Source organism: Selaginella moellendorffii, unplaced genomic scaffold (genome assembly GCF_000143415.4).
Source record: "Selaginella moellendorffii unplaced genomic scaffold, v1.0 SELMOscaffold_86, whole genome shotgun sequence".
NCBI lineage: Eukaryota > Viridiplantae > Streptophyta > Lycopodiopsida > Selaginellales > Selaginellaceae > Selaginella > Selaginella moellendorffii.
The window spans coordinates 536,984-550,636 of NW_003314347.1; the positions used below are offsets into that span (position 1 = coordinate 536,984).

Consider the following 13,653-nt stretch of genomic DNA (forward strand, 5'->3'; position numbering starts at 1 on the left):
TAAACTTTATTTATGTGTTAAGTAATGCACTCCAAGCAAGTGTGGAATGTTATGTTTCAATATTGTCACTAGACCAAATTATTCTCCAACCATAATAAAAGCTCCATCAATTTCAATAACAACACATTTTCCCTTTTTAAAGTTCATTTCTTCCAAAACCTTTTTGATGGCTTTATATTTATTTACAACCTTTAGTTACCATCAATTTGAAAAAGTAAGTTTTATTCAGACTTTTTTCTTTTTCTTGCATATGGAAAGAGATGTATATGATAAGATGAGATTCCAAACTTTTATCAGTATTGTTATCCACCATAATAGAAAAGTAAGGACTAGCTCAAATATTTTGGCAAACATCTTTCCATCACATATCTTTTTTGCATTTTACAAACTTTTTTCCACTCATAGCATTCATATAAGCCTTATACTCTATGGTGATTGGCATATAGGGCATTTCTATAAACCTATTAAATTCACACAAAGATTTATAGCTTTGTAAAGGTAATCCTTTATTCACAATGAAGTACATGTGTTGCATTAAGGAAATCAATTTATTTTTGTGTTGATCTTTTTGAGCAGTAATATATTTAAGGATAGATAACCCTTTCTTTTTTCTTTACTTCCCAAATAACTATAGCTAATTGATGTTATTTGGAATTATTATGCTATTTTAAAATTGGTTTTTGAAAAGTCAAAGAACCATCCTTACCAAAAAAATTATCCTTTTTAGCATATACATATATTATACATTTTATTTTTTAATTGCCTTCAACATCTATCACAAGATACACCCAAGGAAAACTAAGTTTCCACTCAATTCTGAATGTTTTATTCTTTTCCTCTTTTTATTGGTTGTAATATTAGTTTCTTCTTCTGTTGTTGAAAAATCTTCATCCTCTGATCTAATTTTAAATCCTTCACCAAAAAGAGAATTATAAAGCTTTTGCCTTGCAATATTTTGTTAATTTATATTTTTTTTTTTCCCTCTCATAGGCAATAGCAAAAAATGCTTCAATCCTATGTTGTTGCTGTCACTATCGCTGCTTTCCCATTTGCCCTAGTCCTAATCCATGTCAACTTCATTGAATTCAGGTGGTTAGACATCAGGATATTTTCACAATATTCTTAATAATATTAGATAGAATATTATCTATACTGCAATGTACGAATTTTCTTTGCCCTGCAAGTGGCAACTAAAATATTTCTATACTTCATTAGTACAAAGTGAAAATTGAACATTTCTTTCAAATAGCAAGGCAAATTAGAAATCAGTCTTCAAATGCAAGGTAAACATGCCTTTGCAGGGCTTTGCAGGGCTTTGTAGGGTGGAAATTTGAGGCCTACATTGTCTCCCTAAATGTGATTTGGGTGCCATAGTTCTAAAGAGATTGTTGCTATAGAAGAGCTTACAAGGATGTTGAGATATTGCTGTAAGTTCCTTCATGCACTTCACAGTGATAGTAAATGCCTTGTGATGGCATCTTAAACTCGTACCATGGCATCTGCATTGCCAGTTCAAAGATTAAATGGCCCACAACCAAGAACAAAGTGAAGAAAATGAGAAAACTCTAAGAATGTTGCTGTCCCCTTAAGTTTCTCTGGCCATAAATTCGCTGCTACAATAGCTTATGTCCTTTCTACGCTTTAAGTTTCAGTGCCCGTAGCGGATAGATGTCGTTTGGACACTGTTGACCACAATTGACTATCGTTGACCAATGGACCGTTGACTTGGCTGACTATGCTGGGTTCGATTCCTGCGCTGGGCGATATTGCCAGGGCTAGGGTTCTTCGATGGGGCTCAAGCTGCGAGCAGTGCCGATCACGGAGGATAATTTCCGGCCTTGGCCAGCTCCTGGGAAAGATCGGCGACGGATGCGAGTATGGATCGGGAGACGCGCAGCTCAATCTCGCGAATGGGATTCCCAGGTAGTGCAGGCAAAATGTGGCCGAAATTTCCAGCGGCTCGGTAGTGATTGAGTGAGTGATGTTTCCTTTGCGCAGATTCTACCTCATGGAGCTCAAGAAAACGGGGCTGCGATTCAAAAGGATAACGCATCACGCCAGGGTGACGCAGTGTCAAGCTAAACGAAGGAACTTGGCACGCTGGTCCTCTCTTTGGTGATCGAGATTCGATGGTCTTCTACAACTTGGAGCTCAGTGACACCAACGTAAGATCATTTGATCGAGCTTGTATGACCTTTTTTATGTTCTTTTTATTTGCAGGTTGTGGATCACACTAACGACGTACTGATCGAAGATTGAGGTACAGAGCCTTGGCATTTCATGTGATATTCGAGCGTGATTTTTGTGCTAGGTGATGGCGAGCTTAAACACTTTTTTGCGTGTCTAGAAAAGCAAATGGTGGAAATGAAACAAGTTCTTTGCGAGCTAAGAATTTCATGTCCCTTGCCATCAAGTTGTCGAGGAGCTCCTTTTGTGCCTCGGGACACTGACTAGTAGTTGAAGGATGTACAAGATGAGGCTGATGATCCTGGTCGGAAGAAAATTTACGAACGGGATGACTCCCACAGACCATGGCGTCAACTCCCTGGTATAAATCTTTCTTAATTGAACTGTAACACTGTTAGAATTCTGTGCAGGGTGCTGATTATGGTCGAAAGCCTGCTTTCTGTCGAACACGAGCGAACGGATGCTGAGAGTATTCATGTAATTTGCCTCCTGCCAGTCCAGCTCGCTACTTCCGCCAAGAACTCGGGTTACCTCAGTCAACAGCAAGATGGAAATGTTCCAGAAGTCTTTCTTCTTCATGTCGGTCACAAACTCGAGCGGTGGATGATATCCTTTGAAAGGTTTTGCTGCTCCTGAAACTTATTGTTATTTCAGCTCTTCGTGGTTCTGATTTTAATAATCTAACTTTCGTGACAGCGGAAAAGTACGAACTCTATGCTTGGAAAGTTTCAAATCAGTGTGGAGTACAATTTCAGAAAGGAGATCTTCTATGCAGTGAAGGAAGCTTTATTTTTCATGTTGATTAATGTTTTCTTTCCTATTAGAGTTCTGTTAGTGAATTACAATTGCGTGAGCGAAGTTGCTGCGACTTCAGATCTCCTTTGAAGTAAGCTGCTTCATTTTTGGATGTTGATTGATTTTTTTCTTTCTTTTTTTAGAGTTTACGTGAGCAAGTTGCTGAAACTGGGATCGCACTCTTTCCCACCAAGATCATAGATCCTCCTAAGTTTTGTCTTTCTAAAACAGAGTTGGTAATTTTTATTTTATTCTTTACAGCATGACACATTCGAGGTATGATTTTTGGTTTTTTTTTGGAAAAGGTGAAGCTACAGCCTGTGTAAGTTGAATAGGGCGCTGTTGACGAGCTCCTCGAGGCTGCTGGAATGCTTGGTAAGTCCCACAAAACCCGAAAACGTTAAGAAGTTTTCTTCGTCTGAGGCAGTCGCTAACATTGCTTCCAGGGACGCCTCCATTTCACCGTCTTCTCTAAAACGTCGCAAGAACCTGGCGTCCTTTGCCACCAAGCTGTTCAGAAGCTCTACGCTATATCGCCGGATACGATTCAAGCTCCTAGAAGGTGCTGTCTGGGATAGAAGCTCTGTGATTTTTTCGCAAAGCCGTGATTGTTGCGATAGCACGCCTTGTTCAAAGTTACGTGTGTCGAGCCAGGGGATTATGGCTGCTGCCAAACCGATGGCTGCCTGCTGTTCCTTGTCCGTGGATTCCAGCACCATCTGGATGATGCGAGATATGGCTGCTCCAAGCTCCAACTTTTCTTCGTCGTTAAGGTCACCGCACAAGCTTCGCAAAATTGTGGCTGCATGGACTCCAACTGGCTTGGTGAGCATGTTGATCAAGTTCTTGAGGGTCTTGCTAACGCCACCTTTTCTGTAGCTTTTGTGCATGAGGAGCCTCGAGCAATTATTGGGACACTGGAGAACGAGCACAACTATGGCTTCCCCGGCTCCAATGGCGATGGTCAACTTGTTTGGTGCGGTTTCTCTCGCAAATATGGCCATCAAGCTTTGGATAACTCCTCCAGTCGCGCCAATGCAATCTCTAAGCTCGTCCTCGGTTGCTAGCAGCTTGATCACGTCTACTGCCAGGTTTTGTAGCTCCAAATCTTCGAGATTGCATATCCTTTGAAGACTTCTTACTGCTGACACTACCGAAACTATCTTCTTTCGCAGTGACCGTCCAGAATCTCCTCCCACGCGAGCCAATGTCCTCAAAAGCTCGAGTGATCGACGGAATACTTCTCTCGACGTTTGTGCTCTGGGGAAGTGCCAGTCTTCGTCTTGGATAAATTCAACCAGGATGGAGATAAGTCCGCTGGTGTTACCGATTCGCACGCATATCCTGTGGTCCACGGCTAGCCCGTTGAGGATAGTGAGTCTGTAGCTCTTTTCTTCTAGCACTTCCTCCTCTCTTGCGGCTAAAAGAGCAGTGAGGGCCTCCAGGGATCCAGGGATAGCGGAAATCCTGAAGCAGTTACGGCGGTGACGAACCAGGTGCTTGATTACTATGGTTGCAGCTTTCCTGATTTCGGCCTCACTAGGATCCTTTCAGGTGATCATCTCTAAGAGTCTCTCCACAACTCCGGGCGTGGTACCAATCCTCCGTCGCGTTTCTTTTATTGAATCTCCTTTTGAGACAAGAGCTGACAGTATGTTGACGCTACCGAGCTGCTCTTCCCTTATGCTTGACTGCAGCTTCTCGACGGTGAAATCGATAAGGTCCATTCCCAGGCCATCAAACACGCTTCCGTTCAGCGATCGTGAGTACAATGTGTACCAGTACTGCTTCATGGTTTCAATGTCGACTTGATCAAGCTCACACGTTCGAGTGACTACTTCCAGCAACCTCTGGTAACGAAGCTTGAATTCCCAATATGCTCTCTCCAGGAGGAATAGCGACGTTTCTGCCAGCATCATCGCGTAAAACACCGTAAGTGCTTGCTCAGTGTTTTTTCCTTGGGCATTGAAGCCGTGCTCGGCAAGTCGATATACTGAGAAACATACGGTGACTGTTGCAGAAGCAAGCTGGAGCAAGTACATGAAAAGGCTGATGATCCTGGTGGGGAGGAACTTTACATACGGCAGGAGCGGGACGCTTCCCACGGACCAAGTTCTTCGGGCACCGAATCCCTGGTATAAATCTTTCTTTACTGGTTTTTTGGAAAGTCGATCTCTGCTAACGTTCTGTTCAGGGTGGTCACGGTCGAAGGCTGCAGAGAACGTCTGCCTTAATCTGGCGCTCTTGTCGAACACGAACGATCTGAAGCCGAGAATTCCCAAGCTGTAATTTGCCTGCTGCCATTCCAACTCGCTACTTCGACTGAAAACCCGCGTTCCTTCAGTCAGCAGCACGGCCGATATCGTCCAAAAGTCTTTGGCCTGAATGTTGCTCACGAATCCACCGAGGAGAACAACAGTTGCCCAGACGAAGGCCAGTTTCCCGAGGCCAGTGGCGAACTTTTCAAGAACTGCGAGCCTGAAAGCTATCAGATTGAGACGCTGCTCTGGTGATTGGGAATTAGCTGAAGGCTGGGCAGTGGAAGACTGCTGCCCTCGTCGTCTTAATAACTGCATTTCACTGGAGCTGAAGGCTTGGGAGTGGAAGACTGCTGCTCGACTTCCGGATGTGGAGAAAAAACCGACCACAACTCACTGGTGTTGAGGGTTCTAGTGCCTGAAGGTGGAGAAGGTGGAGTAGCGAGAGCAGAGCCGGAAGAAGGAACTTGAATGGTTATCTCGTCCGCAAAGTGAACGGTACTCTTGGGGGCACCGGCAGACTGTCTGCTGTTCCTCGAATCCATGTTTAGTGTATTGACGACTTCAAAGCCGCTTGAATGTCTTTCTCATGTTGCTGGCATAAGCAAGTAAGCTAGAGACAAGGAGTGGAATGAGATTTGGGCGGATCAAACCTGCGGCCTTTGGAAGCGTGTACTGCGTGAGGAGCGTGTCTTCTTCACGAGTCCATGGACCCCTGTTGAGACCGATTTTCTCGCAGCAAGGAGATCGACCCATCTGCATGGCACCACCAACAAGGAAAAAGAAGAACAGAAACTAGAAAATGCCTGTGGAAGCTTTGGGAAGAACACAGGATGAAGTTCGACTGGGACGAGAAGAATACGGTGGGTGTTATATACGAGATGTTTTGTTTTAAATCAATGTTTTCCGCTCTGCTGGTCTCTTGAAAATGTTCCTAGCTATGAGATAGATGCTTCAGACACACAAGGGACCAGGACCAAGAAAAAATATTCATGAGAAAAGAACAAAGCTTGAATTTTTTGACCCCTCAACGAAAGGAAGCTAAAGACTCGTATAGGAATCTACAAAACCTGTGCCATGCTTGTCCCGCCATGCAAACATCACTCCCTTTCTTGCTCGTTAAATCGCGGTAGGATCTCTCAAGAACATGACCACTATACTGTTGATGACTATCGCTACAGTAGGATGGACTTTGTGGTATAGCTTGGGCTGGTGCTCTCCACAGAAGGAGCACGAACTACACAGGAGGAAGAAAGAAAAAGTAGAGAAGAAAGCGAAGAAGAATCAATGAAGAAGACGAAGAAAGGAGCTAATTACTGCTGTCTGTGAAGATGAGTGGAGAGAGCAACTTCAAAGAGCTAAAACTTTCACACGACAAACGGTCAGACGAGAAACTGGAGCGATCTGGCACTAGTGCTACGATTCCAGATCGATCAATGTTGTTTGACAACAATGATCTGACACACACAAGACTGTTTTCTTCGTCGGTAAAGCCCTTTCTACTGTTGCACAACAAACTATCGCACAGCCGTGGAAGGGAATAATAGTATATAGAAACCTGTTGTATCTTGTATTGCTCTATAAATTCTCCATAAAGTTAAAAGCTTCTTCTTCCAGGCCTAGAGAAAAGTCGGCTTCAAACACACGGCATGGCCATCTTTTAGTGTGTACTGTGCAGAACTCTCCCTTTCAACCAGGTCTTATAGTTTGCCACTTACTTGGGAAAGAAAAAACTGGATATTTCTTCTCACATAGTGATGTTTCTATTGTATACTTAAGAACCTTGTGTTGGCTCAAGGAGTAGTACTATGAAGTGGTGTAACGAACGCAAAGCTTGGACAGGGCAGACTGCTACTGAACACTATTGCCACTGCCACAAGCCTCAAATTTGCAGGGCAATTAAGTTTAGCATTTTGCAGGGATTTTAAATAAATAAGGCTACATATAAAAATATAATATGTACTTCTAATGTTGAAATTGTTTAATTTTCTTATATTAACACTTGATCATGATCCTACACATTTATAAAACTAAGTCAACCCACATTTGATATACCATCACTTGGTGTTGGGTTTCATATATTATAGTGATATTTAAATATGCCATCTAATATATTCTAGTTTAATATTCAAATTTATAAAACAGAATAAGTTTAGGTAAAGTTGATTAATTTATTAGTAAAGCATTAAAAATAAAGCTGTTCACTTAAAAATAAATATTCACTCAACCTGACGACCAACATGAAACCAGAATTCAAATCTTTGGCAGTTTTGGATGTTGATCTAGTGATGCCACCAAAGATATACATCATTTATCATGGGTACAACTTGTCATTGGTTAAATTAGCAAGAACACTATGCATTGCCATCTGGATAATATAAAATCTTTTGATACCACACTTCCTAACAAGAGATAGAACCTACTGTCAAAGTTTGGTCAGCACTCAACACCAAATGTCCCAATCTTTGCACCTATGAATTGTAAAGAAAGTAAAAAACTTACCATTTTGGTGGCCATGTGAATCTGCCACAATGAGAAGAATGTAAGCTGCTTCTCTGATGCCAATGGTTGAGAAACTACATGCCAAGCAATTCTTCAATATGGTGCCCAACATAATCCTCCCAATAGAAAGATCACAAAGAATGTCACCATCCAAGCATAAATTTAAGCTAAGGATCAATTGCCACAGCTACTGCTGCAAGCTTGTGGTTTAGACATGTTGCTAGAGGCATCAGACCACCATACTGTCGAAGCAACTTTGCCTTGAATCCAAAGAAACAAAACAAAACAAAATAAAAATGAAGAAGAGAGAAAAAAAGTATCTGCAATCTTAGTGACTCTCCTAAAATCTTTCCATCGCTAGTGACTTGATAAGAAGTTTGAGAAAATGCAATCTCACTATAAGAAAATCAACTTACAACAGCAGCTCCAGTGGCATCATAGCTCATCTCAATTCCCAAAATAGGTAGCAAACCAGTAGCTATAGTGAGAAAAAAAGGGTGTCATGTAGGAATTTGCACATTTGGGATGAAATTGTGAGGTGCCATTGCCAGGGATTGGCAAGAGCACATGCCAAAGTTCACAAGACCTTAAATTGAGGGAAAGAAATTCACATATTAAGCTTGAATCACAACTTAAAGGCACCAATAGTCAGGTTTGCTATCACAGTAAACACTCTCCACTAAACTTTAGAACTTACCTTCTCAATTTCAAAGGGTCTCCATTACAAAAGGTTGAATGTTAATACCGGTTAACACTTTACATGTGATATGTTGCCTAGCAGATGCTAAGTGAGTATAAAAATCAATAATTTTATACTGTTTTTTCCTTCTGATATCTCTATATACACACACAATACTATATAACATAGACCATATATTTAGAATATTAATATATCCCTAAAGTGAGAAAAGAAAAATTAGTAAGTAAATATTAGTAATAAATATAATATATGCAAAGTACTACTTGGGAATATGAATATATTTAGAATATTAAAATTTTATGAAACTTAATACAAGGAAATGACCAACAAAGTTAGCCGCCCTTGCTACTCTGTGAGTCACCCAGCTTACAAAAGTGTAAAAACAAAAATTGTTAAGAATAACTCTTTTATAGTTATTAGATTATAAATATATTTAGTCAAAAAAATTTAATGAAGAATTACTAAAAAATATTTTTCTTAATTAGATGTTACATGTAAAGTATGTTTTTACTTGGAGTCAAACAAATTTAGAATCCTGAAATGGTAAAAAACTAATATATTAATACCCAGACTAAAATAAAAGTAAAGAAGAATTACTAAGATTAACTATTATTAATTTAGGGAAGCATTATTTAATTATTATGTGCTTACTTGGAATATGAATAAATATATAACTAAAACTTTAAGAACATTAATATATTACTCAGATCCTATAGAGGATTGCTCAATTAAAAAAAAACAGCACTATTGAAAAATTAAAGTCTAACCTAGAAATAAAAAATTATATATACCCTTAAACTCAAAAATATTAAGAACACTAATACTACTATGCAGACCCAAGTAAAATTAAGAAAAGAATTACAAAAAATAAATAATATACATATTAAACACAAACTATAAATTCAAAACCTAATAAACTATATTTGTTCTTAGTCAAAAGATTTATAAATGTGTTTAATGGTAACCGTCAACCTCATGTTTGAAATGTAAGTTTCATGCCCATATATAATTGCTGTAATTGCCCAATCAATATATCATCAATACATGATTACAAAGAAGAAAAATGTATGAGAGGCTAAATGGCATCTTCCAGTTCCTCTCCAGTGCTCACCTCTGTCGTCACTAGTGGAGGCGCTGGGGGCTCGCATCCTATGGTGGATCTAGAGCCCGCAGCTCCAGATCTGCTGCTGGCGCCTGTTCTTGCGGGGATTGGGAGCCTCAGCTTCATTGGCCATTTACTCGCTCTCCTTTAGGGCTATGCCCTTTCCCTAAAGCAGCAGTAGAGATCTTCCATGCCAGGAGCAACAGTGGCGAGATTGTAGAAAGGCATCCCATTAAGCTCCGGATCTACTGCTGGCACTTGTTCCCATGGAGATTGCTGTGGCGATTGACGGAGATCTTTGGGTGGGAGATCTCTACTTGGGAGATCTGGGAGCTGCAGCTTCACTAACCATTTACTTGAGCGCATTGCTCTCTAATTTCAGGAAAGACACAATCTAGTCAACACTTTGCATGTGCCACATGTCACAATGCTTTCTTCTCTTGCCCCACACAGCTTGGCCGCCTCCCATTGGCCAAGAGCAAACATCAGCACGATTATTCGCTAAGACATGGTTAAAGAAATAACCCCTTTACAGTTACCCCCCATCGGACGGCTGCAATTGGCTGAATCCGGCGGCCCAGAAAGTTTGGCACTCCCACTTTATTATGATAGATTCTTTGGGCTGAACAATTTTGTAGCATTGAACATGCCTATATCCTTTTTCATTTATGCCAGCATATCAATGTATAGTTTCTAAACACACTCTTTGTTTAAATCTAAGCAAGAGCTCATGTTCCCATCTCTTTTGCTCTCTGGAATAGGAGTATAATCTAAGGAATGCTTATGTTATTCCCCTTTAGTATCTATAAACTTGATAAATTCATCTTTAGTAGCCTCCACAAAATTAAGTGTTTCCCACCAAAAGTCTCTTTTAGAAATTTTCTTCTGATACTTTTCAAAGTACCATTTAAATACCTAGCAATGCTAGCAATATCCACAATTTCAGCTTTGAAAGATTTTGTTCAGACTATTCAATTTTAGAAGTATATCAGATAGCATATGAATAGCAAATTGCATTGTGTAATTTGTCAAAAATTGATATATCTTCATAGAAGAGAATTAAAATTCTATAAGAAGACTTGGTATTATGATGTTGATTCTCTTTAAGACTTCCTCATGAGATAACTAATGTACACCGTGAATTTGAAGCATACCAAATGCAAATATATTCATAGCATCTTCTAGAGGCTTAAAAGCTATAACTCTTTTTCTAGAAGTATGCAACTATTTATAAATTTGATTGCACAACTTTTGAACAACCACAAACTTAAGAAATGTATGCACAATTTCAATAGCCACTAAACTTTATCTATGCGCTAAGTAATGCACTCTAAGCAAGTGTGGAATGTTATATTTCAATCTTGTCACTAGGCTAAATTGTTCTCTAACTATAATAAAAGCTCAATCAGTTCCAATAGAAACACATTTTCCCTTTTTAAGGTTCATTTCTTCCAAAACCTTTTGATGGCCTCATATTTACTTACAGCCTTTAGTTACCATCAATTTCAAAAAACAAGTTTTATTCAGACTTTTTTCTTCTTCTTGCATATGGAAAGAGATGTATATGATAAGATGAGCTTTCAAACTTCTATCAATATTGTTATCCACTATAATAGAAAATTAAGGACTAGCTTGAATATCTTGGCAAACATCTTTCCATCACATATCTTTTATGCATTTTAAAAACTTTTTCTCACTCATAGCATTTACACAAGTCCTATACTCTATGGTGATTAGCATATAGGGCATTCCCATAAACCTGCTAAATTCACACAAAGATTTATAACTTTGTAAAGGTAATCCCTTATTCACAATGAAGTACATATGTTGCATTAAGGAAATCAATTTGTTCTTGTATTGATTTTCTTGAGCAGTAACATATTTAGGGATAGATAACCCTTTCTTTTTCTTTGTTTCCCAAATAACCATAACTAGTTAATGTTGTTTAGAATTGTTATGCTCTTTTAAAATTGGTTTTTGAAGAGTCAAAGAACCATCTGTACTAAAAGGATTATCTTTTTAGCATATACATATGCCGTACATTTTATTCTTTGCTTGCCTTCAACATCCACTATAAAATACACCCAAGGAAAATTGAATTTCCACTCAATTTTGAATGTTCTATTCTTTTTCCTTTTTTGATTAGTTGAAGTATTAGTTTTTTCTTTTGTTGTTGAAAGATCTTCATCCTCTAATCTAATTTTAAGTCTTTTACCAAAAAGGGAATCATGAAGCTCTTGCCTTGCAATATTTTGCTGATTTATCTTTCTTTTCTCCCTCCCATACACAATAGCAAAGAATGCTTCAATCCCATGTTATTGCTGTCAACTTCATTGAATTCAGGTGGTTAGACACCAGGATATTCTTACAATATTCTAATAATATTCAATAGAATATTATCTGTACTGCAATGTGTGAATTTTCTTTGCCCTGCAAGCAGCAACACTAAAATATTTCTATACTTCATTAGTGCAAAGTGAAAATTGAACAATTCTTTCAAGTAGTAAGGCAAATTAGAAATTAGTCTTCAAATGCAAGGTAAACATGCCTTTGCAAGGCTTTGCAAGGTGCAAATTTGAGACCTGCATTGTCATCCCTAAATGTGATTTGGGTGCCACAGTTCTAAAGAGACTGCTGCTATCGGAGAGCTTACAGGGATGTTGAGATATTGCTGTAAGTTCCTTCATGCACTTCATAGTGATAGTAAATGCCTTGTGATGGCATCTTAAACTCGTACCGTGGCATCTGCATTGCCAGTTCAAAGATTAAATAGCCCACAACCAAGAACAAAGTGAAGAAAATGAGAAAACTCTAAGAATGTTGCTGTCCCCTTAAGTTTCTCTGGCCATAAATTCGCTGCTACAATAGCTTATATCCTTTCTACGCTTTAAGTTTCAGTGCCCGTAGCGGATAGATGTCGTTTGGACACTGTTGACCACAATTGACTATCGTTGACCAATGGACCGTTGAATGGTTTGTCTTTGCTGACTATGCTGGATATTGCCAGGGCTAGGGTTCTTCGATGGGGCTCAAGCTGCGAGCAGTGCCGATCACGGAGGATAATTTCCGGCCTTTTGGCCAGCTCCTGGGAAAGATCGGCGACGGATGCGAGTATGGATCGGGAGACGCGCAGCTCAATCTCGCGAATGGGATTCCCAGGTAGTGCAGGCAAAATGTGGCCGAAATTTCCAGTGCCTGGATAGTGATTGAGTGAGTGATGGTTCCTTTGCGCAGATTCTATCTCATGGAGCTCAGGAAAACGGGGCTGCGATTCAAAAGGATAACGCATCACGCCAGGGTCACGCAGTGTCTGGGATCAGTGGGAGCTCATCCTTGGTACATGGCGGTCTCTCTTCCCAGCATTGTGGATCCTTCATCGCAACACGAGGGCGCTGTTCGATCCAACGCTGGTGGCCACTCCTATTTACCTCCCTCTCATGCAAGCTAAACGAAGGAACTTGGCACGCTGGTCCTCTCTTTGGCGATCGAGATTCGATGGTCTTCTACAACTTGGAGCTCAGTGACACCAACGTAAGATCATTCGATCGAGCTTGTAGTTACCATGACTTATGTTTTCTCCTTTTTCTTGTTGCAGGTTGTGGATCACACTACCCACGTGTTTGAGGACGACGTACTGATCGAAGATTGAGGTACAGAGCCTTGGCATTTCATGTGATATTCGAGCGTGATTTTTGTGCTAGGTGATGGCGAGCTGAAACACTTTTTTTGCGTGTCTAGAAAAGCAAATGGTGGAAATGAAACAAGTTCTTTGCGAGCTAAGAATTTCATGTCCCTTGCCATCAAGTTGTCGAGGAGCTCCTTTTGTGCCTCGGGACACTGACTAGTAGTTGAAGGATGTACAAAATGAGGCTGATGATCCTGATCGGAAGAAAATTTACGAACGGGATGACTCCCACAGACCATGGCGTCAACTCCCTGGTATAAATCTTTCTTAATTGAACTGTAACACTGTTAGAATTCTGTGCAGGGTGCTGATTATAGTCGACAGCCGCCTGCTTTCTGTCGAACACGAGCGAGCGGATGTTGAGAGTATTCATGTAATTTGCCTCCTGCCAGTCCAGCTCGCTACTTCCGCCAAGAACTCGGGT

General features: G+C 40.1%; 1 protein-coding gene across 4 annotated transcripts; it reads left to right on the forward strand.

Annotated features, from left to right (window-relative positions):
• Positions 1-1,766: 1,766 nt before the first annotated feature.
• LOC9657510 lies at positions 1,767-13,643 on the forward strand. Of its 4 annotated transcripts, XR_002990589.1 has the most exons (15): positions 1,767-1,923; positions 1,999-2,165; positions 2,221-2,260; positions 2,312-2,548; positions 2,598-2,807; positions 2,884-3,073; positions 3,126-3,218; positions 3,288-3,357; positions 3,429-3,807; positions 3,862-4,073; positions 4,158-4,478; positions 4,537-4,633; positions 4,680-4,914; positions 5,003-5,117; positions 5,177-5,841. XR_002990589.1 is itself a non-coding variant. In XM_024661907.1 (6 exons), the coding sequence occupies exons 1-4, from the start codon at positions 1,789-1,791 to the stop codon at positions 13,191-13,193; spliced, it is 486 nt and encodes a 161-aa protein (XP_024517675.1). In that variant the 5' UTR covers positions 1,767-1,788; the 3' UTR covers position 13,194; positions 13,246-13,483; positions 13,533-13,643. The 4 variants fall into 4 exon arrangements, 1 of the variants encoding a protein (XP_024517675.1); XR_002990588.1 differs by having other exon boundaries at positions 3,126-3,258; positions 3,318-3,357; positions 4,537-4,914; XR_002990587.1 differs by having other exon boundaries at positions 4,537-4,914.
• The last annotated feature ends 10 nt before the right edge of the window (positions 13,644-13,653 follow it).

What these genes read in the sequence shown, in the direction of transcription:
- LOC9657510 (XM_024661907.1), top strand. Translation starts at nt 1,789, where the DNA reads ATGGGGCTCAAGCTGCGAGCAGTGCCGATCACGGAGGATAATTTCCGG. An exon ending in CTCGCGAATGGGATTCCCAG is followed by an intron (nt 1,924 to 1,998) that starts GTAGTGCAGGCA and finishes TCCTTTGCGCAG; the next exon opens with ATTCTACCTCATGGAGCTCA. An exon ending in TGGAGCTCAGTGACACCAAC is followed by an intron (nt 13,076 to 13,139) that starts GTAAGATCATTC and finishes TTCTTGTTGCAG; the next exon opens with GTTGTGGATCACACTACCCA.